General features: G+C 39.5%; 4 protein-coding genes across 8 annotated transcripts in view; 3 read left to right on the top strand and 1 right to left on the bottom strand.

The window, feature by feature from the left end:
- Nucleotides 1-207: 207 nt before the first annotated feature.
- On the top strand, nucleotides 208-5,100 carry LOC109485371 (serine/threonine-protein phosphatase CPPED1-like). The gene is made up of 5 exons (XM_019788931.1): nucleotides 208-302; nucleotides 1,167-1,376; nucleotides 1,707-2,141; nucleotides 2,425-2,627; nucleotides 2,846-5,100. Exons 1-4 carry the CDS (start codon nucleotides 233-235, stop codon nucleotides 2,622-2,624), a joined length of 915 nt encoding a protein of 304 aa, XP_019644490.1. The 5' UTR covers nucleotides 208-232; the 3' UTR covers nucleotides 2,625-2,627; nucleotides 2,846-5,100.
- A 6-nt stretch (nucleotides 5,101-5,106) lies between these two features.
- Nucleotides 5,107-18,960, bottom strand: LOC109484734 (sorting nexin-29-like). 3 transcript variants are annotated; one of them, XM_019788105.1, is made up of 22 exons: nucleotides 18,696-18,960; nucleotides 16,339-16,409; nucleotides 16,073-16,125; nucleotides 15,385-15,462; nucleotides 15,211-15,263; nucleotides 14,909-15,083; nucleotides 14,448-14,518; nucleotides 13,840-14,025; nucleotides 12,785-13,555; nucleotides 12,479-12,605; nucleotides 12,079-12,120; nucleotides 11,483-11,556; nucleotides 11,146-11,209; nucleotides 10,903-11,031; nucleotides 10,652-10,737; nucleotides 10,384-10,502; nucleotides 9,869-9,985; nucleotides 9,592-9,641; nucleotides 9,218-9,305; nucleotides 8,763-8,903; nucleotides 8,349-8,488; nucleotides 5,107-7,904 (listed from the first exon to the last, which is right to left on the bottom strand). In XM_019788105.1, exons 1-22 carry the CDS (start codon nucleotides 18,700-18,702, stop codon nucleotides 7,772-7,774), a joined length of 2,775 nt encoding a protein of 924 aa, XP_019643664.1. In that variant the 5' UTR covers nucleotides 18,703-18,960; the 3' UTR covers nucleotides 5,107-7,771. The 3 variants fall into 3 exon arrangements, with proteins under 3 accessions (XP_019643664.1, XP_019643656.1, XP_019643672.1); XM_019788097.1 differs by lacking the exon at nucleotides 18,696-18,960 and adding an exon at nucleotides 16,630-16,759; XM_019788113.1 differs by lacking the exons at nucleotides 12,079-12,120; nucleotides 18,696-18,960 and adding an exon at nucleotides 16,630-16,759.
- LOC109485490 (60S ribosomal protein L10-like) lies at nucleotides 18,648-21,885 on the top strand. 2 transcript variants are annotated; one of them, XM_019789174.1, is made up of 7 exons: nucleotides 18,648-18,681; nucleotides 19,256-19,282; nucleotides 19,825-19,883; nucleotides 20,282-20,376; nucleotides 20,683-20,834; nucleotides 21,098-21,260; nucleotides 21,668-21,885. In XM_019789174.1, exons 2-7 carry the CDS (start codon nucleotides 19,260-19,262, stop codon nucleotides 21,821-21,823), a joined length of 648 nt encoding a protein of 215 aa, XP_019644733.1. In that variant the 5' UTR covers nucleotides 18,648-18,681; nucleotides 19,256-19,259; the 3' UTR covers nucleotides 21,824-21,885. The 2 variants fall into 2 exon arrangements, with proteins under 2 accessions (XP_019644733.1, XP_019644723.1); XM_019789164.1 differs by lacking the exon at nucleotides 18,648-18,681 and adding an exon at nucleotides 19,051-19,082.
- A 1,011-nt stretch (nucleotides 21,886-22,896) lies between these two features.
- LOC109485214 (protein ADP-ribosylarginine hydrolase-like) overlaps nucleotides 22,897-25,335 on the top strand; it is a 6,324-nt gene continuing 3,885 nt past the window's right edge. The window contains exons 1-3 of one of the 2 annotated variants that reach the window (XM_019788663.1): nucleotides 22,897-23,072; nucleotides 23,622-23,786; nucleotides 24,441-24,494. In XM_019788663.1, the coding sequence (XP_019644222.1) occupies nucleotides 22,988-23,072; nucleotides 23,622-23,786; nucleotides 24,441-24,494 (304 nt within the window). In that variant the 5' untranslated portion in view covers nucleotides 22,897-22,987. Of the gene's footprint in view, nucleotides 23,073-23,617; nucleotides 23,787-24,440; nucleotides 24,495-25,335 lie in introns of both variants that reach the window. The other variant, XM_019788671.1, reaches the window with a different exon arrangement.

Consider the following 25,335-nt stretch of genomic DNA (forward strand, 5'->3'; position numbering starts at 1 on the left):
ATGCTGACGAATATCGCACACCCACCCACATGCAGACAATAATTTGCTGAGATACGTATCATGCGTATACAGCAATGTTATGAACATACTTGAAAACCGTAGATGTGCCTATCCCTGAACCTTTTGCGGAGTAATACGACCCGGTGGTGACACTGTTTCAGGGACAGGTAAATATTGTCCCAGGACAAATGTAGTGGGTCCGCAGGGGAGGCACAAAGTCTTCATCACAAATATGGCGTCTTCCGGAGATCCCGAATTCGTGAAGAAGGCTAAAAACCACCAGTTTGAAGGTTTCACCAAAGGTACGCCTGGAGCTGTACTGTTACACGTCTTGTGAAAAGATTGTTTACCGTTAGATATCTCCTTTTAATATTATACTCATCCGAAACGGCAATAATACGCCCCTCTATCTGATATGGGGAGGGAGGGGGGGGCGGATTTGGATCAAGTCGCGCACGTATAATAATTTGATCGATAACGACAACGTATGTGCAATATCTTGGAACGCTATCTACCAAGCAGTTACCTCAACTGGTGCGTGCCTGTAATATACTTCGGTAGCTACGTCGATAATTAAGATTCTTAGTTTAGATATCAAAGCTTGGATATAACATGCAAGGCGGACAGAAAAGGTTCGTTGTAATGTAAAGGCTGATAACGTAAGAAAGATATGACATCAGATGATACCATACAATAACATAACTGTGTGTGACGTTCGTTTTGCTGACATTTTGATATGTGGAGACATTTTTATAGTAGGTTGTTTATAGCACTGCAGAATTTATTTGTAGCTGATATTTTTTTGTTGTAGGCTGAAAATATATGTAATATTCAACTTGATATAACATTATAAGGTGGGCTTGATTTGATTAATACATATAACATTACATGGCAATCTGTTTATGTAGAGCATTAATCGGTCAAACATAAGCTGTCTGTTGTAAGTACGTTCTTCACTTGATCATATGCACTTGTTGCTACACAATAGCAACAGTTTGAACACCTGTTTATCTGGATATGAGTTTTACATTGTCCTGAGAGGTCATAAGGCCTATAGAATGCCACAATCAACATATTCAATATTCCAGACATTTGGGGACCATAAATGGCACAGCCTGAGATAAGATTACAATTATGTTTATTCCTGGTGTTTTTCCTCCCCCCAGAGTTGGAGGGAGAGTGGCAGGGCCCGTTTGTGTTCATCCAGGCAGCTGACACTCAGTATGGCATGATCAATGACTGGGAGGGGAGGGGTGATGGGAATGAGTGGGAGGAGGAGATGTCCCTCACCAAGAAGGCCATCCAGGCAGCCAACACCATGGAGCCACGCCCTAAGTTCTTCATAGTGTGCGGGGATCTCGTGCATGCCTGGCCAGGTAAAGGAAATAAGATAGAACTGCATGCATGCATATAACATTACAGGACTGGTATATGGATTATGTAAGGCAGTGCCTGCATTGCACAAAAAGGCACGAAAGGTTTGAAAGGTTATCATAACTGGAAAAAAAAAAGTTTGAAAGTAATTTGAACACTTTTGTTTTAGTATTGCAACTAGTCTGTGTGACGTTAAAACTGTATCAAGACTTATTAATTAGCATACTTCATGTGACGTTAGATAAGTTTTCTTGATTAAATTTTCATTGAGAAATTTCATACGTTTTTCTTAATAAAATTGCAGTAAATCATATTTTGCGGCAATTCCATAGGTGGAAAATATCGCGAGGAACAAGAGCGGGACCTAAAGGCAACCTTCACAGACCTGAGATCAGACATCCCGCTGGTGTGTGTGTGTGGGAACCACGACGTGGGGAACAGTCCCACACAGGAGTCCATCCTCAAGTACCGCGACAGCTGGGGCGACGACTACTTCAGCTTCTGGGTGGGTGGGGTCAAGTTTCTCGTCATCAACTCCTCCTACTTCCCGTCTAACTACTCGGACCCCTCCGTGGTCGGGGAACTGAAAAAGGAGCACGACGATTGGTTGGATACAGAGTTGGAGGAGGCCAAGAGTTCCGACTGTCAGCATCTGGTGATCTTCCAGCACATTCCCTGGTTTCTGAAGTCTGTGGACGAGGACAACGAGTACTTCAACATCGATCGGGATGTTCGGAAGACAATGTTGGCAAAGTTTAAGGAAGCAGGTAAGTGTGTAAATACCAGTGGAAACATATCTTCCACTGGTCATGACCGAGAAGGCTGACACTATATATGTACAGTACTTACAGGTTCATTGTACCAGGGAAATTCCCCTAACTCTTTTTGACAAGCACAATGAAGAGTGGACGTCCTATCCTAAGGACGGCGACCCTTTGGGACAACATCTGGGATTCAAACTCCTAACCTCTCAATCCAGAGGCAGGGTTGCTGACCACTGTTCATGTCTATGAAACTTGTATTTCAAATATGATGTTCTCTGTTTTCCAGGTGTTAGAACCATCTTCTGTGGGCACTATCATCGCAACGCAGGAGCGTTCTATGATAACATGGAACATGTCATCACGTCTGCCGTTGGCTGCCAGCTGGGGAAGGACAAGTCCGGGCTACGGGTGGTAAAAGTGACGGAGGACGCCGTGGCGCATCAGTACTACGACATGGACAGCATTCCGCAGAAGGTCGACTTCTGAAAGGTACTGTAATTCCTGATTTGTTCACTGTACTGATAAGTTCACTGTTTTCACTGTTGCTTCTGTACAGTGAACTTATCATTACAGTTAACAAATAATTCCTGGACTTTCTTTTTTCTGCACCTGTCACCACCGTGAACATATAGTTCCGTGAACATGTCCATTTTTCTCAGACCGTGAAATTTTGCTACCGTGAACATAAAGTGAATTACAGTACTCTAGTACACACCTGCAAAAGTACACATTGTGCAAATATGTCAGATGTATGGTGACAGGAGGTACATGTAATGAAGGCTATTGTGATGTGGAAACATTAAATCACTGAAAGTTGCACTGACAAGAAATGAAGAGTTGAGCCCAGATGTAGAAGAAATAAGAAAGTTATGTTTAAGTGGCTGTCAGGTGAAGGAATGCCTTTCTTGATATCGTGAGACTTGTGGTGTTATCAATGTGGCTTCTCTGTGATACATTGTCACTAGTACTATATAGTTATGTTGTCTGGTGGGTGCTTTAAAATGGTAAGTCTTTGAAACCCATTCAATCATCAGAGCAAATGTACATGTGTCTTGCCATGTCTTCATTGGAAAGTAGTCAGATGAACTTAAAAACACCTCATATTTTATTTATAATGGTGATATCGTAAAAAAACTTCTCAAACCACTTGAACACAAGAGAAAAGTTACTCTGTTACCTGAGGGCCACTTGACTCATTCATGCTTAATATGGATAAAAGTTCCATGTATAAAGGTGTCTACATTGTGTAAGCCCAGTGCATTGTTTGAACTGTTTTGGTTTCTCTGCTTTTGGAGGTGCCATTTTCCATATTGAGCTTGAATGACACTCAACAGGGTATTAAAGAACAGTGGTCAATTGTCCAATTGCAAACTGTACATGGAACAGTTGACAGTATATTTCTATGGGAATCCATGAAATGTTGTCTAATATCATATTTACATATCACGGATGCAGAGATGTGTGGTAATGCAACTACTACATGTAGTGTTCTGGCTATCGGTAATTGATGAATATAAGGCCACTTGAACAAATAATGTTTGTCATGTGCTTTGAAGTCAATTAACTCAGTAACTGTTGATATGTACCAGTATTTAGTGTACAAGTACGTACATGCTCTTGAGTTTATGAACAAAACAGTATATGTAAAGATGTAGAGAACAGAAAAAGTATCTTTATGTTTTACAATGATATATGATGTATAATTATATTATTTTCAAATTTTGATGTGCGAACATATTATTCCAAGATGGCTGGTTTATTGTGTATTTTCTGAAATGCCAGAGATGTGTTCAATTTTTATGTTAAAATTATTTTGATTATGGCACGTAATATGAAGATGTGTTTTAACAAAAGATAATAATTATATTTTCTGACAAACATATCAATAACTACTGTAGGTTATTCAAATTATCACTGCATTAAGTAACTCTTCTCAGATGTCATCTGTAGCATACATGCGATTGCCATGACGTCACAGCCAGCAAGTGGTAGGCAAAAAGTGGGTGACGGTTGGCTGATTTGCCTACCAATAATTTGCATGTTAACAAAAACTGCAATTGCTCATATTGGTCTGAAGAGGAACTGGCTTGTAGACTCTTGCGGCAACCTTATTTTGCAATTACATGTACCTACTGACTTATACAGGCTTCTGTCACTTGCATTATGGCAGGTTTAACAAATTACATATTTCTGTTAAACTTGCCAGCATGCCAATGCTTTTAAATAACTCACTTTCCCACCAAATAATTAGTGGATATTCAAAGTAATGAAAGGTATGGGACCAGGCCTGATATTTGATATGTCAGAGCTGATTATATTGACCCTACCCTTGGTATATGCAAATTACTTAGAACATTTACAGTAACTTCTATTGTATTGGCTATCCCTGCTATAGCTGACTTATGTTCTGTGATTGACAGTTGGTTCATGTCTGGCCCACTGCAGGGACCTACAATATTTCTCTGTTATGATATATGTTATGCCAAATGCAGTTATACTGGCTATAAAGACACAGATATGCACACAATTGTGTTCACAATTTTATGCCGATGTATTGCTCAATGTAGCTCAATTGTCAACAATTGTAGAGTAAAATGTTACTGTCTGTACTGGTTTGGTTTTGTAGGTTTAGGTGATGTCAAGAATAAGAGCTCGAACCTTTTCCAAGATTGTTGTCACTCCCATGTACAACTGATGTTGTGTTTGCCAACACAGTTCCAACTCCGGTATGATGATGTACATGGGCATTACTGTATAGCTGTAAACACTTCATCAGGACATGTTGTTATGGATGTAATGATGAGTACAATGTGTTTGGATACATGTGTGAAAAAATTCAAAGCTTTGTCTACATACCTTGATATGTAGTGCAAATTTCTCCATGTTTATAGAGTCCACTGTTACTTGATGTTAATATAAGTAATAATTGGTAAATGTCTATAGCAAATATATAAAAGTACTAGTAAACAACAAATGATAATTATTAGTTGAAGTAGAAAAAGACAAGCACAGAAAAATAAGACACAAGTTTGGATAATTTTCCAAACGGAGTACCACCTTCAGTTTGACATATTTCTGTTTGTTTGTTTGTTTGTTTGTTACACTTCTCAAAACTCAGGTAAAGGTTCAGGTCAAAGGTCAGGAGTTAATTAGTTTTTGCAGCTACAAAATACCTCTACAGTACAGGAGTACGTTTACATTGAACATACTGAACGAACAAAGTTTTAAATGTAAGTATGGCACATAGTATCAGTTCGGCTAAATGTGTGCGCTTTCTTTTATGTTTGTGTTAAATTCCATTGTGCATGTCGAATGCACATTGTTTTCATTTAATTCATATACATGATCGTTCCTAGAACCTTCAATGGAAAACTAATATTATGTTAATTGTGATTATGTCATTTACACAGACTTTGTGACTAAATATATGCAAGACAAATTCCATTCTTCATAGCCAAGTGAGTAAGGTGGACAATGGAAAACTGTAAAATGAAAATTGAAAGATTTTATTTATGCAAATTTGTTACCTACAGTATAGGAAGACCAACTGTTACAACACTGTGTGTAACAATGTCCACAATGGACACTGCACTGGCAAGTTACATGACGAATACATGCAAGTTTGGTATAATGTTATGTCAACTTTGTCAGTATTATAATATGCAACCATTCATGTTACAGTAAGGCAAGCAATGGTCAGCCATGTAAGGATCATTGTAATCAAGTAAGGAATTGCAACATTTTGTTTTGGTAAGAACCCGGCAAATATTACCATCAAATCAGGAAAAGTCAATGCTCTACATCTTACCTAGATATACATGAAAAAATATTGCTGTTTAAATGTGCCACAAACTATTATATAATATACTTGTCAGTTGACTAAGCTAATGTTGTGGTTGGCATCGATAAATAGCAAATTGTATTTGTTCCTGTGATACAACTCTACATGTAAATGTGCAAGCAGCATGTCCTGAGCATTGTTGCATTTCCTATGGCAATTATTATTACTGAACAAATGTAATAACCCTATTCTCCCATTTTTGTTGGGTCTGTTTGAGATGCAGGTTATTTAACTGTGGTTCATCATCATCATCATCGGTCGACCATATTGGTCGGGGTTATATTTTACAACAAATAGCATAAACAAACTGGCAGTCCAGTATGCTATTAAATTAACGCTTTTTCATTATCGTTTATAAACGAAAGTTTATCATCAGTCGGAATATTGGGGAGCATTGAAATTATCTAGCTAAATACATTATTCATTATACATATGAAATCATTGTATTCTCGACCAAAAGGAAGTCTTTTCCCACAATTTTCTACATTTGTCACGTCATTGGGTCCTTTTTTTCCACAACTTCATCTTTCTTGTTTCTTTGCAATTATGTGGCTTTTGTATAACTTTGTTGAGCTGTGCTCATTTGTTACCCTAAGGCTTACAAAGGACATTATACATCTAATGTTCTTGCCCTTACCAAGTTTCTTATACAATGTGACATCAATTTAGAGATGTCATGAAACACTGAAGCCTTCCAAAAATTAGTAATTCCAGAGTAAAAGAAAAACTTTAAGAACCTAAATCTTGGCTAAAACCTACATGTAAAACTCTTTGGTGCTTTACATTGTACCTTGAGAAGACCAAAGTGTCCGACTTGTTGTCAGCAAGCACACTGGTACACCGGCCAGTGCCTGCACTTTCAAACAAAAACTTGTACAATCACGACAACAATTAACTAGGTACAGATGCTAGAATTCTATCTATCATTAGAAGTGCAACATTGAATCAAAGACACAATTTTAGAAGTATCTTTTGGTACGTCTACCAATCTTTACATATTGGTATTTTGCTATACTAAGTTCACTCAACTCATACATGTACATGTATATGTATATGTACAAGCAGCATGTCCTGAGTCATTTTTGCATTTCATATGGCAATGATTATTACTGAACAAATGTAGTAGTCCCATTTTTGTTGGCTTCGAGCTGCAGTATTATATTATATTATAGTACGTAAGTATAACATTCCTAACAAAGGTAAATGATTTGGGCATTATTATCAATTTTTCTTAAACAAAGTCTCCTTATAGTTCCCCCTTCTATTGCTGTAAATGTTTACTTATTGTAACAATACAATATTGGCAATGCATATTGGATGAATGATTGAATTATAGTCAAAAGTAAATGACAGCCACAGGCTGAATTTCATATGACTGAATTATGACATCTGGATGTCACTGAGTAGAATCTGTCAGCAAGCCCTGAATAACAGGTGCCATCAAGGCAGCTGGCAGGAAAAGACAACCTGTGTTCCTAAAGTACTGTGATTCATGATTTTTCATGGTACTTTTATGCTCAAGGTTTTCAGTACCGCAAACTTATCATTACAAACAATATTTTGCTGACAAATATTTTTCTGACTTGCTTTCTTTCTGCTGCCACCATGAACATATAGTTCTGCAAATATTTCCTTTTTTCTCTGACAGCGAACTTTTGCTACCACAAACATTTTTAAGTGAATTACAGTATGGTAAAACTGACAGACGGATATGATACATGTACATGCATTACTAAGTTATAATTGGTTTTCCAGGACTTAACAATCTGAACACAGACAAAGCCTGAGTAAATCACAGCCCCATGTAGGATTGATGGCGTTGTTGTTGTTGTTGTTGTTGTTGTGTTGGTGCTTCTTGTTTGCTCTTCCTACGACCAAATGGACCTGACCGGGATGGCTTTGTAGTTATAGGTGGGTACGGGTCACTGTGGGTGGACAAGTGGACAATAAATAAGAAGCATGACAATATATATAATTTGAAACAAATAAATGTACACTCTCTTTTCAGACTGAAGTCACAAGTGGCTATTCATTCACATGTAATTAGATTTGTCCTATCAAAGTTTGATGTCCCAATGCAGCACAGTTTGCCATATCTCACTCACTTTTGACACCAAGCAATGTACATTTTGTAACAGCAGGGAATGGGAAAATACATGTTCATTAGTGTAAGTCTGACTCTGACTCTCAGGGATCGAACACACACAGCTCACAATCCAACACACAAACCACTGGGCCAAAAGGTCGGAGACCCTTGGGCTGGTCGGTTGGTGCTTACATGATGTGAACTTCAATGAAAAGCAGCTTGCAGGCCGATTTGAGCTACTCGTGAATAAAGAATGGTTCAAACAAACACATGTGTAACTCACCCGAAGAAGGGCAGCACAGTGACGAGTCTCTCCCTGCCTGCCCCGGCCACCAGACCCTGGGTGTTCTGTACCACCACGTTCATCAGGTGACGTAAGTAGTTCTGCAGTCTCTTACGACGGTCTTCCACAAACTTGGAGTCCTGTCAAATAGAGAAGGACATTCACATCAAGGACTGACACCATGTCTTATCAACACTATAGTTTGCACTGTCACATTGTTTTCAGCATACAATCATAATTATCTGATAATGTAGCAAAATGTTGCTGTCTGAGAAAAATGGAGGTGTTCATGGAACTATACGTTCACCGTGGTGGCAGGTGCAGAAAAAGAAAGTTGGTGAATTATTTGTTGCGGTAATGCTAAGTTTGACGGTACACGTAAATGTAACCACGAAAAACTGAACTCCCACAGACCTTATTTCCTATGGCCTTCTTCGGAGGGAAGCCCAGTGATGCCACTGAGGGAAACTTCTTCTTCATCTGAGAGTGGAGCTCATAGAACTGAGCATATCTCCTGTAGATGTTCCACTCTTCATCTCGTATTCTGATGTACACCTGCACAGAAAGTGGGTTGTTCAGTTAGTGCCCCCAGCAGTGCATAAAAGAAGTGCAGGTACAAAATGGCAAATCTTCGAAGCTTGTATGATATGCCAAGGGGTGGTTATATTGGCTTTACAAAATTAATACAGATACAGATTTTTCAGACAAATGATACACTTTACTGGCAATTGTGGCCTCTTCAGTGACTACAGGTATTTGAAACTGGTTTATGATTATTCATAACTTTTTACACTGTTATATTTGGTACTATATTTCCACTAGACTAAGTGATAATTGTGTTCGTAATTGTAAGTTTTTTTCTCAATCACCTGGTAAACATGGTGTGTGTCTGATGCCTTGCCACGTAGGAAGACTGAAGGGATCCAGATGTTAACCAGTGCTCTGGTCACCAGGCTCCTGTATAACAACACATACAATACATGTATCAGCCAGGGTGAGGTCAAAATTCTACAGAACAATTTTAGACAATTTTAACTACATTAAACATGTACATGTACATGTACATGCACATACAGCTCAATAGCTTAGTTATCTCCACAGTACAAGAGCCCAAATACTTCTAAGTTCTAAACTTTATCACATGAGCAACCAGAGTGCTAGATATATAGCATTGGGGTAGTTTTTGCATCCATTCAAAGTTGAGGCCATATAATGTTATAGAAATAATGGATCAGTGACTCACAGGTCTGCATCAGTCCCACTGGTTTCCTCTGTAACACTGTCTTCTGGTAGCTGTGGACAGAAAAAAAAAACTCTTTTCTATCACACTGTCCAGTATGCTGATAGAAATTTTATTCCAGAATACAAAGAATCAAGGTGTCCCCAACAACTTAACCTTTTCATTAGTTTGATGACTATATAATTTACACATGTAATATGTATAGTTGATAACCCAAACTCTGATACTATCGTTGACTTTACTCCCAGTAAACATTTCTAAGAGAATGACTCAAACTTACCGGTCCCCTGAGCTCCACCAGTTCCTCCTTCAGCCGCTGGATGAGGTTGTCCTTGGACAGCAGGTCCATGTGGAGGTGTTCATTGAACTGCATCAGTTCTCCATGCATCTCTGCCACCTACACAACATGCCCAGTTATAACACTGTTCTTACATAATACCAGATACCAATACACAATGTATATTGTGGCATACCCTTCCATATGTTATCGAAGATGCCAAAGACAAGAAAATGCATATTAATATTGCTGCTAAAAAGGAGCGTGAAAAATCATCAGGATAATGTTGACTCAGACTAAAGCTATGTACGTAGCAGGTTTTGATTATACTGTTGCAGGGGGTCCCTGACACAGATGGTGGGCAGCTAGTCTTCAAGTGACTCTGTCCAGCAGATCCACACCAGCAAGGCCACACTCTCTAATGTCCTTCAGACCTGACACACTACATCCAGGTCTTCTTTGGTCTACCCCAAACTCTGTTGCCTGTTTCACAATAAAGCTGTTAAATGATATCATACCTGAATGAGCTTCTCCTTGTACTGTGCAGCCTCCTCACTGTAGTCCACAGTTCCCTCAGGAGGAGGGGGAGGGGGGGCCGGCTGTTCATCCTCCTGTACCTTCACTAGGTCTGCCAGAACTGCAACATGCAGCACAGAGGTTAGTCATTTTTAAAGACTTTCCCAAAACGTTTTGACTTTGAATACAGCCAAAAACACCCAACCTACAGTTTCTTATACAATGATGTAGTACTTCATCAAAATAGTCAGGAAGACAATTTCTACTTACTCTCACTCCCCTGTGCCCCTTTCCTCTTCAACATCTGTACAGCCCCTACGTACTTCTTCAGCTGATGTTTCAGGACTTCATTCTCCCTAGAACAAAAAAGAGAAAAGTTAGCTTTCTTCTGAATCAGTACTATTCCAAAGAGACGCACTGTATGTACATATCAACTGCTCACTGACTACTAGTATATCAGTATCAATCAAACTTGATTAATAAGCCACATGCCATGAGACCTTCTGAATTGCTCTACAAACCTTGTTAGAGCCTGTATCTTGGCTGTGCTTCTCTCCTGTTGTAAACTGTGCTTCTTCTTTAGTTCCTCTGTCTCCACTCTTAACCTGGCTGAGTTTTCCATTTCTGCATCCAGCAAGCTTCTCATGGACCTTCATACAAACAATGGAAATCAAAACTCATCAGGTTTGAGTCAGCACATAGGAGAATAGACATCACAACAAAATTTATGGAGGTTAAAAAAAAATGACTTCTTGTTTTTTTACCTGTTTTGTTCCTCTACTTCATCTTTCCTCAACATCATGGCCACCACAGCTTGTTTCAACTCACCTGTTCAAGATAGAGAGAAGGGAAGACAAAATGAAAATCAACTTTATCTTACTGATTATGATAAAAAGATTATGATATTGCAAAAAAAATCTCTGCATAGCATTGATACAAATACAGGTATGTCAAAGGCTTATTTGATTCAAAGCTGAATGTACTTAAAGTTTCATGAATCCTTAATGGTGATAATTATATTAAGAAGTACTGATTTAGTAAATTTTTTGTGCCCATTCATGTTTTGACACATGGCTTTAAGTACACACAAAAGTGCCTTACTTGTTGACATGGTCTCATGTCTAGGTGAGGCTGGTAATGTAGCAACACTGCCATCTCCCTGTGTTCTCACTGAACTGTAACATGGAAACTTACAGTCAGTAACTAACATAGAAATCAATAGGACTCATCAGCAGTGCTCTATCCACCATCTGTCCTTCTGTTATTTGGCTGAATTTTGCTGCTCATGATGGGCAAACATCTTGCCCAATCTGTCATCTTTGAAGGACAAAAATTGCCATTTAAATATATGAAAAGAGATTTCCTTAAACTAGGCATTGTCTACCAGCAAAATTTGTCCCTGTAAATGCAAAAAAAATAGGATTTTAGAGGGTCAAGATTTTAAAATGTTCCTGGGGAACATGCCACAAAAAAAAAGATGACGGAAAAAATCAGACAGGCTAGAACACTCCTTATCAGGCATTAGGGCATTGTATATCAGAATGTAAAACAATCTAACATATCTAACATGCATAACATTTTTACTACAGGTAATCACATTTAGTATTACAAAAGTAATATGTACAAAAGTATCTGAAGAAGCATAAAGAAAGCAGATTCTAGGTGGACGGAAGAGATGGTGCAGATGTTGGACACACCTGGTGTGGATGTGTGAGGGCAGGTGTGCTGAAGATGGAAGTCTGAGAGAGGAGAGACACAGATTCAAGCACTTAAGCTACAAAAAAGGAAGGTAGGATGAAAGTAGAGCTACATATACATTGATACACATACATTGTTTCAGGACAGTCTTCACAATATGGTTCTGATTTATATAGGCCTTCTTTGTTACTCTGTCAGGACTACAGGAATATAGAAATAAAGAATTGACATTATAGATGCAGTCTAGATAGATCGGAAAAACATTTACCAAAGATATTGTGATCACTCTTTCCTTAACTGAATGTAAACAGCACCTCTAAATGATACTAACACAATTAATGAACAGTGAAAACACCATGGTATATACATGTGGTCACCTATGATAAACATCACACTAACCTGATGTCCAGGCCCTGTTGTGCCAGAGCAACTGCCATAGCTGCACTCTCCATGTCTGCTCCGTACTGAGGCAGGGAGTCTGACCGGGGAAATGACTCTGGTCTGGCGTGGGACTCTGACATCGTCTCTGGAAGTCAGTTTGCAGAGAATAATTATCAACACCCGTAGTCATACCATTCTTAAGTCACATGTAACAGAATCTGATACATTCTGTTATACATGTACTATGTAAATAAGGATGGACAACAATAATCCAATTATAGTCTGACAAACTGAGAACAGAGTCAGAAAAGTTGGTACATGTACCTGAAGATGTGGTGAAGTCGTCTTCTGCAGTCACAGGAAACAGATCAGCCGTCTCTCCCGTCCTTTCCTCTCCGTACAACATGAGATTCCCGGAGCCGTTATCAGACGACCTCCTGATGTCTTCCCCCATACTGTCCTCATCATACGACTGGGAGTCTGCCAGGTCCTTGGACCCCCCTGTACTGATGGACCACCTCGGAGCTGAGGGACTCCCTGACATCTCCTGGGAGGAAACTTCCTTCAGCTTCTTGCTGATGTAGTCTGTCTCGTCTTCCAGGGCATGCTGGTACTTCATCATGGACGAGTCGTACGGCGTGGGAGGCGGAGTCTTGACTGGGAAGGACGTGGAGAGGGTTTCCGGTGCGCTGGCGATCGTCCCTTCCTCCTCCCCTTGCTCCATCGACATGGCGTTCAGTCTCGCGTTCATGTAGTCCGAGCCTTCTAAGAGTTGACTTTGGTACGTCAACATGGCAGAGTCGTATGGAGTAGGGGGAGGAGTCTTTGTTGGGAAGGATGACGACAGATAAGACAGGTCAGGGCTGTCACTAGAGTAGCTCCTTGCTGGAACTTGATTATCAGGTACGATTGCTATAGGTGGGGATCCTGTTCCGAATTCAAGGCTTGGCTCTTTGACAGATCCAGAACCTTCATACGTTGGCTGTGACTTGGAAGCATAGAACGGGCTTGGTGGAGAGTCACTGTCAATAATGGTGGCCACTTTCTTTTTCTTCTTCTTCTTGTCCTTCTTTTTGTCTTTGTTGGAAGTCATGTCTGTAAGAAAAGGAGGTGCCATATATCAGTGCATTAGTTAGTACAAATGCATGTAATGACACACCAGCTTTGCAGGCATGTGGCATGGTGGCAGCTTGCTATATACATTTGTAACACTGAACGACTTGTTACACCTAACCTTTGAACATCTACATTGTAACTCTAAACATGCCTATATACAGATTGTGATACCGATATGTCTTAGTCAAGCATGTTCTGATGACAAACACCACTTATAGCAAGATAGCAAGACTGAAAGTACATGTACTACAGAAGACACTGACCTCCACTGGGCACATCTAATGCATACACAGGTTGTGGTTCCTGCCCAGGTTTCTGACTGCTAACACCGCTGGTGACATTCCCCACCATGGTAGCCAGGGGCTCCAGTAGGGAGGTGGCTGATGCCTGTTTTACTGTGTTCAGTTCTGCCTTGTCAATATTGATGGCAAACAGTATGGAACCCAGACCTAGGGAAAAACCAACAATGGTACAGTCACAGGTTTACACATGTACATGTAGAGAGGGCAACAACCTTTCTTATTTCAGCTTGCTGGAATTGTTTGGTTACATTTCAGATAAACATAATTCACATAAGGGAAAGATTAAGCAATTCAACCCATGCAAAAATCTGGCGGAAGTTTAGGTGGTATATTGTATCTAAGTACTGAAAGGCACCTATCTCCTAGTTGTTACAACTATCCAGGGGGGAAAAACAATATTGTAGTAGCAAGACAATTTATGATGTCACGAATTTGTGAAGAGGTCACCATGGAAACTATAAATATAAAACTGCCTACAAGTTTTTGCATCTAGATTATACAGACATGACTCTTCTGTCACACCAACAGAAGAGAGAATCTATAATCAGACAGATGTTAGTGTTGTTTACCTGCTGCCATGTTAGGAAGCATGCTGGACCTCTCATCATCTAGGACAAAGGCCCAGTCATCATAGTGTTGTCTGGAATCAACAGTATTGAACAATGTTAGACAGTTCCTCCAGTTCCCTATTCCTTAAAAAATGTATTTAGGATCATTACACAGTACAATGGAGACTAGATGTACAAATAAAAAGGTCACAAATATTAAAAGGCAATTCCATTTTTCAGTACTAGAGACAGTGAAAGCTTGCAGCATAATAATGTCAGACTTGAAATTAAGAAAGAAGCTTTCATCCTTCCTTTGCTGACATACAATGTACAATGTAAGTTCTCATACATTTGTATGTACGTAAGTGTTAGAAGTCTTTATACTTAGTTATAACGCACTTCGCACACTACAGAACTTCTGAAGTCAACTATTGCTCAGTCATCAGAAAGTCCCCAGTAAGAGTGAAGTCCATCTCCAGTACCTGAGTAGGTTAGTGTCTCCCAGTAAGGAGTGCAGGTATCTCTCCAGCGAGTGTTCATTCAGGGCAGACCTGAGCCACGCCCTGCCACGCCCTGCATCCGTGGTAACCTGCTGGAGCATCAGGTAGCGCTGCAACTCATGCTTGTTCAGATGTTCTCTCATGCACTGCCAGAACACTAGGGCGGGGAGAGTGGAGAATATTCTATCGTGAGTCAAATCTTCACTTACTTTTACAGACACAATTGAGAAAACTAAAGATGCAAAATACAGGACAAAACAATCAAATGGTGTTTTCACACTCACCTGGTTCTGTTTCACCTTTTATGTTGATACCTGTAACTTGTTGTGTTACTTGCCTGCTATGGAGATCACAAATTAACTACATTGCATGTAAACAATACAGTGAGAGAAGATATAATACTGTGGAAATAAAATCTGCATTCACTCAGAGACATATGCTAAATGATAACAACTTACTTGATTGCTGCCAGCCCCTTGGCTCTCTTCATCCCATGTTGAAGTACTGTTTCAAACTGGTTCAATAGACATACAACCCTGGGAAAAACAGAACAAAAACATCATGGTGTTAAACACAAATTCAAGGAAAAGTAGGTTAGGAGCAGTTCCAAATGAAAGTAGTGTACCTTATGTAATTACACATAATTACACTTAATTTGAAATCAGGGAGTTAACATGCCATGTAAATTTTGCAAAAGTATGTACAATTTGACATGGACCCAAAAATGAAATCTACAAGGAAATGCTTGTTGAAACCTTATGTCATGACATAACAACTTTATTGCACAACAACAGTACATGTACATGGGCCTGGGTACAATGTCATGATGGGTTGCACATGTCATGACATGTGCAGCATATTGCATTACAGGTATCCAGGTACGTGGTGTTACTCCATTATGGTTTTCCATTAGCCACTCATATACACAGCTCTGTGGTAAAAGCTAATGGAGGCAGCAGTGCACTTTTGAAAATTGTGATTGAGAATTGGTGATTGAGAATTGTGCAGTGTGGATGTCAAGTGGAAACAATGGGATGTAACACAGAGTGACTGAATTATATATGTACGCAATGTGTTATTTTGTACAGCAATAGTGGGTGCATTTGAATTAGGTAATGGGGAAGGGGAAGGAGGGCTTCAACCCACCTGCTGTCACTATCTGTGGCCAGCTCTGTCCTCCCACCAAACCTGATTTGACACTGCAAAACAAAAAGAGATTTTTCCTAAAACCTCACCACTACTCAGGAATATATAGCAAAGAAACGTTTGTAAATGTAACATCGCAAACGAATTAGTAGCCATCACACATGAAACATGGATTGTTTAATTTATTGTAGACAGCATGGAGGTAGACTCCATGTAGACAGTAAAAGACAGTGAAGGTAAAAACTGATCATTAATGACTACATTACCTGTTTGACTCCATCCAGAAGTCTGTCCAGTAGGTTTTGTCTCTCGGACTGATGAGGGTCGGCAGGTGCACCTGAATAACAACACATCAACATATCACAAATTATGCACTTATCATCATCTACTCATGCTATGTTTAAGCATACTGTTACTCCACTGAGTCTGAAAAGGTGCTAACTTAAAGACAAATAGAAATTTAAAGCACAGTCCATAGGCTTATCAGATTCAAGACTGCATAATGTTCCAGTTATCAACGAAATGCAATTCAAAATGTGTACATGCAAATGACCTACCCATCCAGTCCACATACATCAAGTTCATGATGAATATGCCATTAACTCATATGAGATTATGATGGGGAGAAACAAGCAGGAAAGTTGGAACCGGGTAGAGAAACAACTTTCTTGACCACAATGCTCAGAAAACTAAGCAATGAGGTGACCCAGTTGTTTAAGTCATGTGTTTATCACACCTATTCACACGTGTCTGTCCACATGGTAAAACACGCCGGACAAAGGTTGATTACATAATGTATTTGACACTTCATGCTGTGTTATTCAGGGTCATAATAATTCAAGCCACCCAGTTTATCTATATGTGATTAACTTCATTACAACTCATGTAAGAATAAAGCAGTTTACCTGCCCAAAGCAAGTACTGCATATACATCAAGTAAACAAAATAAGAACATAGTTTTTTTTCACCATTTATGACATCTGCAGTAGTCTATTGATCTTTATAATGCAAATTATGATAAGACAGTAACTTTGTTAATGTTATACATAATTCATGCAACAGATGGTTGTGAAAATATATTCTTACAAAAACAAGAGACCTTCTGCTGCTTCTGCTTAACGTATATTTTCAAGTTTCAAGTTTCAAGTTTATTTATTTCACCAGGGCATACCTCAGATCAGTTGATCTGATTTTCAGGTATCCCTGGGCACACATTAAAAATTACATACACAAGTTTAACGCAACAATATACAACAAATATTACAAACATTTACATATTATACAAAACAATCACAGTATACAATATAGGCACATTTCATCTGCGGTCATCTACAGTCCGTTTTTAAAAGCTGACGTTGCTATCAGTTGCCGCTGGTCAGCAGCAAGACAGTTCCACAGGACTGGCCCTTGGTACTGCAGGCTGCCCTTGAAAGATTCCACATGTGCTTTGGGAGTGTCCAGCATTTTTATGACATTGTGATGAATACGACGAGCATGTGTGTCGATACGTCCATTTACAACTGAACTACAGTTTTTGCCTCAAATTTCTGTGTGCTACTTTAAATGTCTTGAGCAACTGACTACAGGTTGTTGGTGTATTTCTGCCTCGTCATCATTACGAATATCATGGTAGCCAAGTTTTGACGTTACAGAGAGACACCGGGTCCTTATTTGCACAGTCGGCATGTAAACAGGACGTTGGTCCAAACAAGTGTGTCACAAGATCACAGTATCACATGTTGACAAGCATCAGCAAAATCTATATTAACAGCGAGCAGATTATTATTGGAATGAGCAGAGCACTTTGGACTAATGCCTCTGACCATTTACAGCTTAGAGGTACATATTCAATATTTTGTCAAAAACTTCTCTGTTACATAGCGGATCATAATGACCCCCAGTGGGGGTCTTCACGCTTCGTTAAAAATTGAAAAATCTCAATATTTTAGACGAAATCTTGAGATCTTATGAGACAATATTGAGATTTTTTATGACAATCTCCAGATCTTTCAGCAAATCTTAAGATGAAAAGAAAAGGTCTCAAGATCTTTCCAAATGTTTTCAAAGTATCTTGAGATTTTTCCATAACATCTTGAGATGCTTTAAGAAATATCAAGATTTTTAAAGCAATCTTGAAAAAACGTGAGATCTTTTAAACAATCTTGATATTTTTTAAAGCATCTCGAGATGCTTTGGAAAAATCTCAAGATACTTTGAAAACATTTGGAAAGATCTTGAGACCTTTTGTTTTCATCTCAAGATTTTCTGAAAGATCTGGAGATTGTCATGAACAATCTCAAGATTGTCTTATAAGATCTCAAGATTTCGTCTAAAATATTGAGATCTTTAGAATGAATCTTGAGATTTTTCAATTTTTAACGAAGCGTGAAGACCCCCACTGGGGGTCATTATGATCCGCTATGTAACAGAGAAGTTTGTGACAAAATATTGGATATGTACCTCTAAGCTGTAAATAGTCAGAGGCATAATTTAGTCCAAAGTGCTCTGCTCATTCCAATAATAATCTGCTCGGTGTTATATGCAGTCACTTCTAAGTCCGCAATCAACTGAGTCTCTCTGAGCAATACAAGCATCAGACGATAGATCAGGTAACCTGTCTTACCGCTCATAGTCTCCTCTTCGCGATGGATCACTGCGATTCTTCAAAAAGGGAGGCAAAAGTCTGCAGTAAACAGATTTTTCACTCCACTTCCATCGCTTCCTCTTCCCTTGGCACAGCCAAAATACGGTCAGGTCATGTTGGATTAGTCCACTACATATGTCGAAATTTAATTTTCTGTGTCTACATCTAAATATTTTCATGAAAATGTAGTTTTTCCGTGAAAATACGTTATTAAATGGATAATCTATTATAATATAATATCCATCACCTATGTGTAAGCTTGATTTCAATGAATGTATATTTTTTCAAAACACCCCCTTTTAAAGCAATGTAACATTCCAGAGGTCATTCATCCGGGAACTTCCTCTCTGCTCCCTCTTTCGCAAGGTAAGATTCCGATCACTACTTCATGCGATGTGGTCTCAAAATCCTCCGTCATCCGTGATATTTTAACACCATCTGTGCAAATCATTACAATCAAACGTTAAAGTAAGAACCATTTAAGCTGTCAGAGTATTTTTTGTCAGTTGGTTAAGTCGTTTTTGTCTGTTTTCTTGCAGCAAAATGGGGCGCCGACCAGCCCGTTGGTAAGTAGCACACATACGTGTTCAGATCAGTCCAAGTCGATCAATTTTGCTATAAATTCTGATTATAACTCATTAACGATTATACAGTATTCCCCCTCTCACATTACAAAATTTAATGGTGTTGGGAGTTGGGGAAAGAAGTTGCAAAAGAGGCCGAATATGCTATAGGTGAGGGGGGGGTATGGTTCATGTACTAGTAGCTGGCATGGCATAACTAAAACTAAAAGTGTGATTAAATTTAGATAAATGCCACTTCTACAGGAGGTCCTGTCCATAATCTATGGGACAACGCAATGTTTCCAAATTTTATGGAAACGAAATTGCGTTGCATGCTAGTCACATATTACAAGTTTATCACTTGATAAAGATTTATCACAAATTTTGGACCCCATGCAAGTCATGATGATGCAAGGTTGCATGTCCACACCATTGGTACTTGCTTATGCTATCATCATAAGAATATGAATCTGGAAGAAATTATGTCAAGGTTAGTAAATTTGAGTAAATAATTTAAGACTCACACATTTTACGGTCCTTTTTAGCTACCGTTACTGCAAGAACAAGCCGTACCCCAAGTCACGGTTTTGCCGTGGTGTGCCAGGTAAGATCTACAAAGATTTTGTTTTAGATTGAAAGTCATTCTGTAACAAATAGTGTAACAAGATGTAGATTTTCTGCACTGTAGTGTAGATACGAATAGTCAATTTGTGGGCAAATATTACCAAGATGAGTAACAGTAATTACATGTACAAGACAGTTCTATGATGATTATCAACAAACACCATCTTTCGGCTGACTCACAGTGATCGATCACTTTATGTAACTGAGAACTGTCAGAAACATACTTTTTAATTTTGAATACATAGAGTTGGAATTGTTGTATGACAGCCAAAAAATGCAATGAAACCTGTGAACAAGGTTTATGTTTAATGCTGCATCATTCTCTAACAATAATGACTGGATTGTAGTGCTGCATTTGATTTCTTTGTTTTTCTGCAGACCCAAAGATCCGTATCTTTGACCTGGGCAGGAAGAAGGCACGTGTTGACGAGTTCCCACTATGTGTGCATCTGGTGTCTGATGAGTATGAACAGGTAAGGTTCTTTTATTTCTGTAATGTTGATGTTTAATTTTCAAGAGGGATACTGTTTTCCCCTCAAAAGAAAACTTGAGTGTGTAAAGTCTCCTAATTGGTGTTTTCACAAATAAAATCATCAGTGTAGATTGTGGCTGAAGACTCAGCTATGACAAAGATGGGCTGTGTTTTCTATGGATTATTTGATATTGTAGGGCTTGAAATTAATTTTGGTAATCAGTACACGGTGATATTGTGGATAGATGACCTAATTCTGGGCTAAGATGGAGCCTAACCGATGGTTGCATCTTGTCTTTCTCTCCAGGTGTCCTCTGAAGCTCTTGAGGCGGGGCGTATCTGCTGTAATAAGTACCTTGTGAAGCATTGCGGCAAGGACGCCTTCCACATCCGCATCCGTGTGCACCCCTTCCACGTCATCCGCATCAACAAAATGTTGTCGTGTGCTGGGGCTGATAGGTCAGTGCTGCATAGCTACTGTCTTTTCAGTGTTCAAGGGCGCATTTTTTTGCTCAATTTGTGCTTACTTTGGGGTATGGTAGTACCATTTTGAATGGCTGAGCCGTGGGTTTGCATATCTGATTGTCCAGACAGTGTAGGATGACAGAATGACAGTATGTCAAAGGTCTCAGGATCTGGCTGTGAGCCAACAGGAACTAGAGGAATCCAGGATTGCATCCTTGAAAGTCTCCAATCTGATTTCTTGTTTTTGTGTTGAACAGATTGCAGACTGGGATGCGTGGTGCCTTTGGCAAGCCTCAAGGCACCGTGGCCCGTGTACACATCGGCCAGCCCCTGATCTCGTGCCGCGCTCGGGACGTCAACAAGGCCCACGTCATCGAGGCTCTGCGCCGCGCCAAGTTCAAGTTCCCTGGACGCCAGAAGGTGACTGATTTATTATGTGCTTTCAACCTGTACGGCTGCCTTTCTGTGTTCTTCTTTCTTTAATTTTTTATTATAGTTGTACCCTCATTAACAGCAATACACAGTGTAGTACTCGGCAGCAAATTCAGCTATGCTCCAAACATTACAAAACATATAATACAAATGTTAGTGTGAAACTGTGTTGGTGTAGACAAAAATCAGAGTCACAGCAGTAACCAGTGGGTCGAGACATTTCTGAACAATGCAGATTTTGATTATAACCTGTGCTGACTGTAGCCACTTTTTAAGTGTGGCTTATTCTACAAAACCTGAAAACGCTACCTTAGACTTAGATACAGTTCTAGGCGTATCATTTCTTTATTGTGTTCATCAAATAATATGTATAATTTTTTGTTTTGGGTACTCAGATCTACGTGTCCAAGAAGTGGGGCTTCACCAAGTTTGACCAGCCTGACTATCTGGAACTGAAGAACGCTGACCGTGTGGTGCCAGATGGTGTGGGTGTGAAGTACCTCCCCGAACATGGGCCCCTGGCTGCCTGGAAGAAGCACGTCTCTCGTTAGAGAACATGGAAACCATGTAAAATATCACAACAAAGGAGAAAATAAAGAAGGGTCAACCTGTGTTCATTGTGTTGTTCTCTTTATACATTAGTAGTTAATAGTTACACATTGTGTTGAGACTCCGACTAGAACTAGAAAGTATGAGCTTTTCCAGTGCAATTTCATTGATGTAGATGATTAAAAGTTACATGTAGCTCTAAATTTCCACCCATTTTCCCATCCAAAACACATCCTGATATGTGTGTATGGTCCTGGCTTTAACTGGTATAACTTAACGGGAAAAGTTATAAAACTGGGCATGGTTTTAGAGGGAAAAAAATTGAGTGTATGTAAAACCTTGGCAAGCTGCGTAACAAGTACATCGAGGTTGCATCCAAAAGGTGCACTGGAAGTGCAATGAAGAAATGGAGAAATGACAAACAATCCCAAAACAATAATTGGGGTGATCTAGACATATACGTAGCTGCTAACCTGCATCCTTACGTTGGTTAGAAATTTTATTGCAACTAAATATCAGCATTGATATTGAAGGGATTTTCAAAAGACTCCAGTCCTGGTGGTATTGTAATTATACATTACGATTGATCATGAACTGGCAGGAAAGTCACGAATTTATGGAAGATGTAGTATCTTCACTGTCGTTACGCACAAACAACTTAGTTACAAGTTTTGCTGTCATTAGGTGTAAGGGTAGCTTGATTTTCAGAATGGATGAAAATTCATGCGCATGCAGATATCATCCATATAATCAAAGAAATATGGCCTAAGTGTTAGGCACATTAAAGTTCAAAAGTGAAACAAAAATCTACAGCAAAGGAGCCAACAATGAAACGGCAAATTAAAAGGCAAATCATTCTTGCCACTGTACAGAATACCGATTTACAGTGTACTGTTGTGTATACCTGAAGATCACTTTGTAATCATGGAGGTTTCTTGATGTATTACAATCAAGGACATTATACAGATATGTCCCTTGGATATGTCCTCGATGTAATCTTGTAATACACTTGCGCCATTTGCAAATCTGATATTATCCGCAAGGTAGCGCCCTTGCACGGGTTTCACTTCCGCATTCTTCGGCAATGAGGGAGTAACCAAAACAGCACACACGTCAGACGTGACTTGCGGCTACTTCGAGCAGAATGACGCCATAAACGACCGCGAATGCAGTCCCAGTGCTTCCTGAGACTCACCTCTACAGTATATCACAAGTTGAGCGCAAGGAATCTTCGTGTTTTTGCGGTACAAGGTAAGATTTAACGCTAACCCGTTACGACTACACTTTTACCAAAATATATGGTAGTATACTGAAATACACATAAAGAGAGTGACAGTTACCTGTATATATTATGATTTGAAGAGTAAACATCACAAGGTATACAGTGTATTTGGGGATAAAATATTGTACATATGGTCCTGGAAACAGTAGAAATCACAAGAAAATACTGGGTGCACCCCGGCCAGTCGCCATGTTCTACATGTGTATGTAACGTTACATTTTGTCAGAAGTACCTTTACTAGCCCTTATTACAATGCAGCAGGTTCGTTATTTCCTGTTTCCAGGGCCATATGTACTATCCTATTGTATGCCGAATTATATCAAACCCTTGCATGCTCTGCTACCATTAAAAGGCCCATTAAAGTTTTACACTTTTCCTCCTCTATTGCCCATGGAGCCAGTGATAGTAGACCACAGCTAGTACAGGACAAAAGGGTTAAAGTAAATGTTAGCTAGTTAACAGTTGGCACTTACACAGCTATCGATCATTAACATTGACATTTTTCCTCCTTCAATGAGCCATGGAGCCAGTGACAGTGGACCACTACCGTAGTGCGATGGTGCTGAGTGGAGTGGGAGATGCTCTCGGCTATAAAAATGGGGACTGGGAGTTCTGCCACTCTGGACCAGCCATCCTGGAGGAACTACACAAGATGGGAGGGCTGGATAAGGTCAAGGTCAAGTGTAAGTAATTGTTACATCTAGAAAGTAGGGCTGCGGACCGGTACACTGTACCGGTCCAATACCGTAAAAATAGTTTCGGTACAGGTCCAAAATACCGGATCATGAAGTAACGAGTATATACCGAAATAGCTAGTTTACACCATGTATATGACTAAAGATAGGTAAATCCTACCACAAAGACGAAAAATTAGCACTGGAAAAGACGTAAACACCGTCGATTGATTTGAGGTCCTCAGTCTCACGAGACATCACGAGAGTGTGGCTGATCCAGGGTTGTGATTGGTCAACAAACTCAAATCAGGTCAGAGGTCAGTCATTTTCCCTTCCCTCCAACACTTTATTATTGTTTCTGTGTCATGATTGAAAAAGTGAAGAACACGTGTTAATTTGTCAAATTGTTCAGGTACAGGTACAGGTCCGGACCTGTACCTAAACCTCTGTACCAGTACCTGTACCTGTACCTGATGTTACGTTTAGGTACGCAGCCCTACTAGAAAGTAGTGGATGCTACGAAAAGTAGTGGATGCTACCTGAAACATTTGACCATTTCCAAAATCATATCCAGTGGCTTGAGTAACTGCTTTCTGGTGTACCTTTTTTTTTTATTGTATAAGGACTACTATAACAACATTTCTATCTACCCTTCTTAACCAGGTCCAGGTTGGATGGTGAGTGATGATACTGTTATGCATCTGGCCACAGCTGAGGGTAAGTAAGCAAACAAACAAACAAACAAACAAGAGTTCCACAACCTCATACCTTTGCCAAATGATGTACCTTTAAGGATGACAGACCTCTCTCAAAGATAGTACAAATAATCTTATAATTTGAATGACTGTAAATCAGTTGACTACTCTCATCTGCCGAATAAACATACGGGTACGTTTATTTTTTTGGGCCCGAACATCCACCCAGTACGTTCTTATTTTGCACAGTATGTTTATTAATTTTTTGAAAACCAGTAATTTTTTTCAACTTCGTGTGAAAAAAATTGACAAATCATCGACGTGAAGACGTTTATAAACGCGTATTGTAGCGAGAAACTTGACTTGTCATTTTCGGGCCGGTTTTTGCAATCACCGCGTGCATAAATTCGTCTGAATGTTCTATTGTCATGGGTGGTGCTTATCAAAATACGAAATATTAAATGCTCTTTTTTTTTGTCTATGTAAATTCCTAATTGCAAATAACAGTTAAAGATTTGTGCATATATCAGTAAGGGCGCATTTTAGTACAAGAGACACAGGGTTACCGTCGAATTTTGGTAATTTTCCGGGGGGTACGTTTATTCCGGGGGTATGTTTATTTGATTTTGAAGATTTGTCCGGGGGGTACGTTTATTCCGGGGGGTATGTTTATTCGGCAGATGAGGGTACTTCACTGTTTTGGAAATCTGAAGCTGTGTGTGGTTCAGAGACGTGGCTGCATTTGCTTCATTCCATCTCTTGTTCTGAGCCCAAAAAGTTATCTCTGCCCCAACACCATATCTTGTTCATTCTCCTGTCTTAATTACGTCTCAATGTCTGATGCTGTGATTTTTTAGGATTGC

The sequence above is a fragment of the Branchiostoma belcheri genome, unplaced genomic scaffold (genome assembly GCF_001625305.1).
Source record: "Branchiostoma belcheri isolate BF01 breed outbred unplaced genomic scaffold, Haploidv18h27 scaffold11, whole genome shotgun sequence".
In the NCBI taxonomy this organism is placed as follows: domain Eukaryota; kingdom Metazoa; phylum Chordata; class Leptocardii; order Amphioxiformes; family Branchiostomatidae; genus Branchiostoma; species Branchiostoma belcheri.

Excerpts from the sequence above, each read along its gene's own strand:
- LOC109485371 (XM_019788931.1), top strand. The coding sequence starts at position 233 with ATGGCGTCTTCCGGAGATCCCGAATTCGTGAAGAAGGCTAAAAACCAC. Across the intron at positions 303-1,166 it reads GTTTGAAGGTTTCACCAAAG|AGTTGGAGGGAGAGTGGCAG; the intron begins GTACGCCTGGAG and ends TCCTCCCCCCAG. Across the intron at positions 1,377-1,706 it reads TCTCGTGCATGCCTGGCCAG|GTGGAAAATATCGCGAGGAA; the intron begins GTAAAGGAAATA and ends GCAATTCCATAG.
- LOC109484734 (XM_019788097.1), bottom strand. The coding sequence starts at position 16,657 with ATGAACTTGATGTATGTGGACTGGATGG. Across the intron at positions 12,121-12,478 it reads CAACAGGGCCTGGACATCAG|ACTTCCATCTTCAGCACACC; the intron begins GTTAGTGTGATG and ends CTCCTCTCTCAG. Across the intron at positions 11,557-12,078 it reads CCCTCACACATCCACACCAG|TTCAGTGAGAACACAGGGAG; the intron begins GTGTGTCCAACA and ends TCCATGTTACAG.
- LOC109485490 (XM_019789174.1), top strand. The coding sequence starts at position 19,260 with ATGGGGCGCCGACCAGCCCGTTG. Across the intron at positions 20,377-20,682 it reads TGTCTGATGAGTATGAACAG|GTGTCCTCTGAAGCTCTTGA; the intron begins GTAAGGTTCTTT and ends CTTTCTCTCCAG. Across the intron at positions 21,261-21,667 it reads AGTTCCCTGGACGCCAGAAG|ATCTACGTGTCCAAGAAGTG; the intron begins GTGACTGATTTA and ends TTGGGTACTCAG.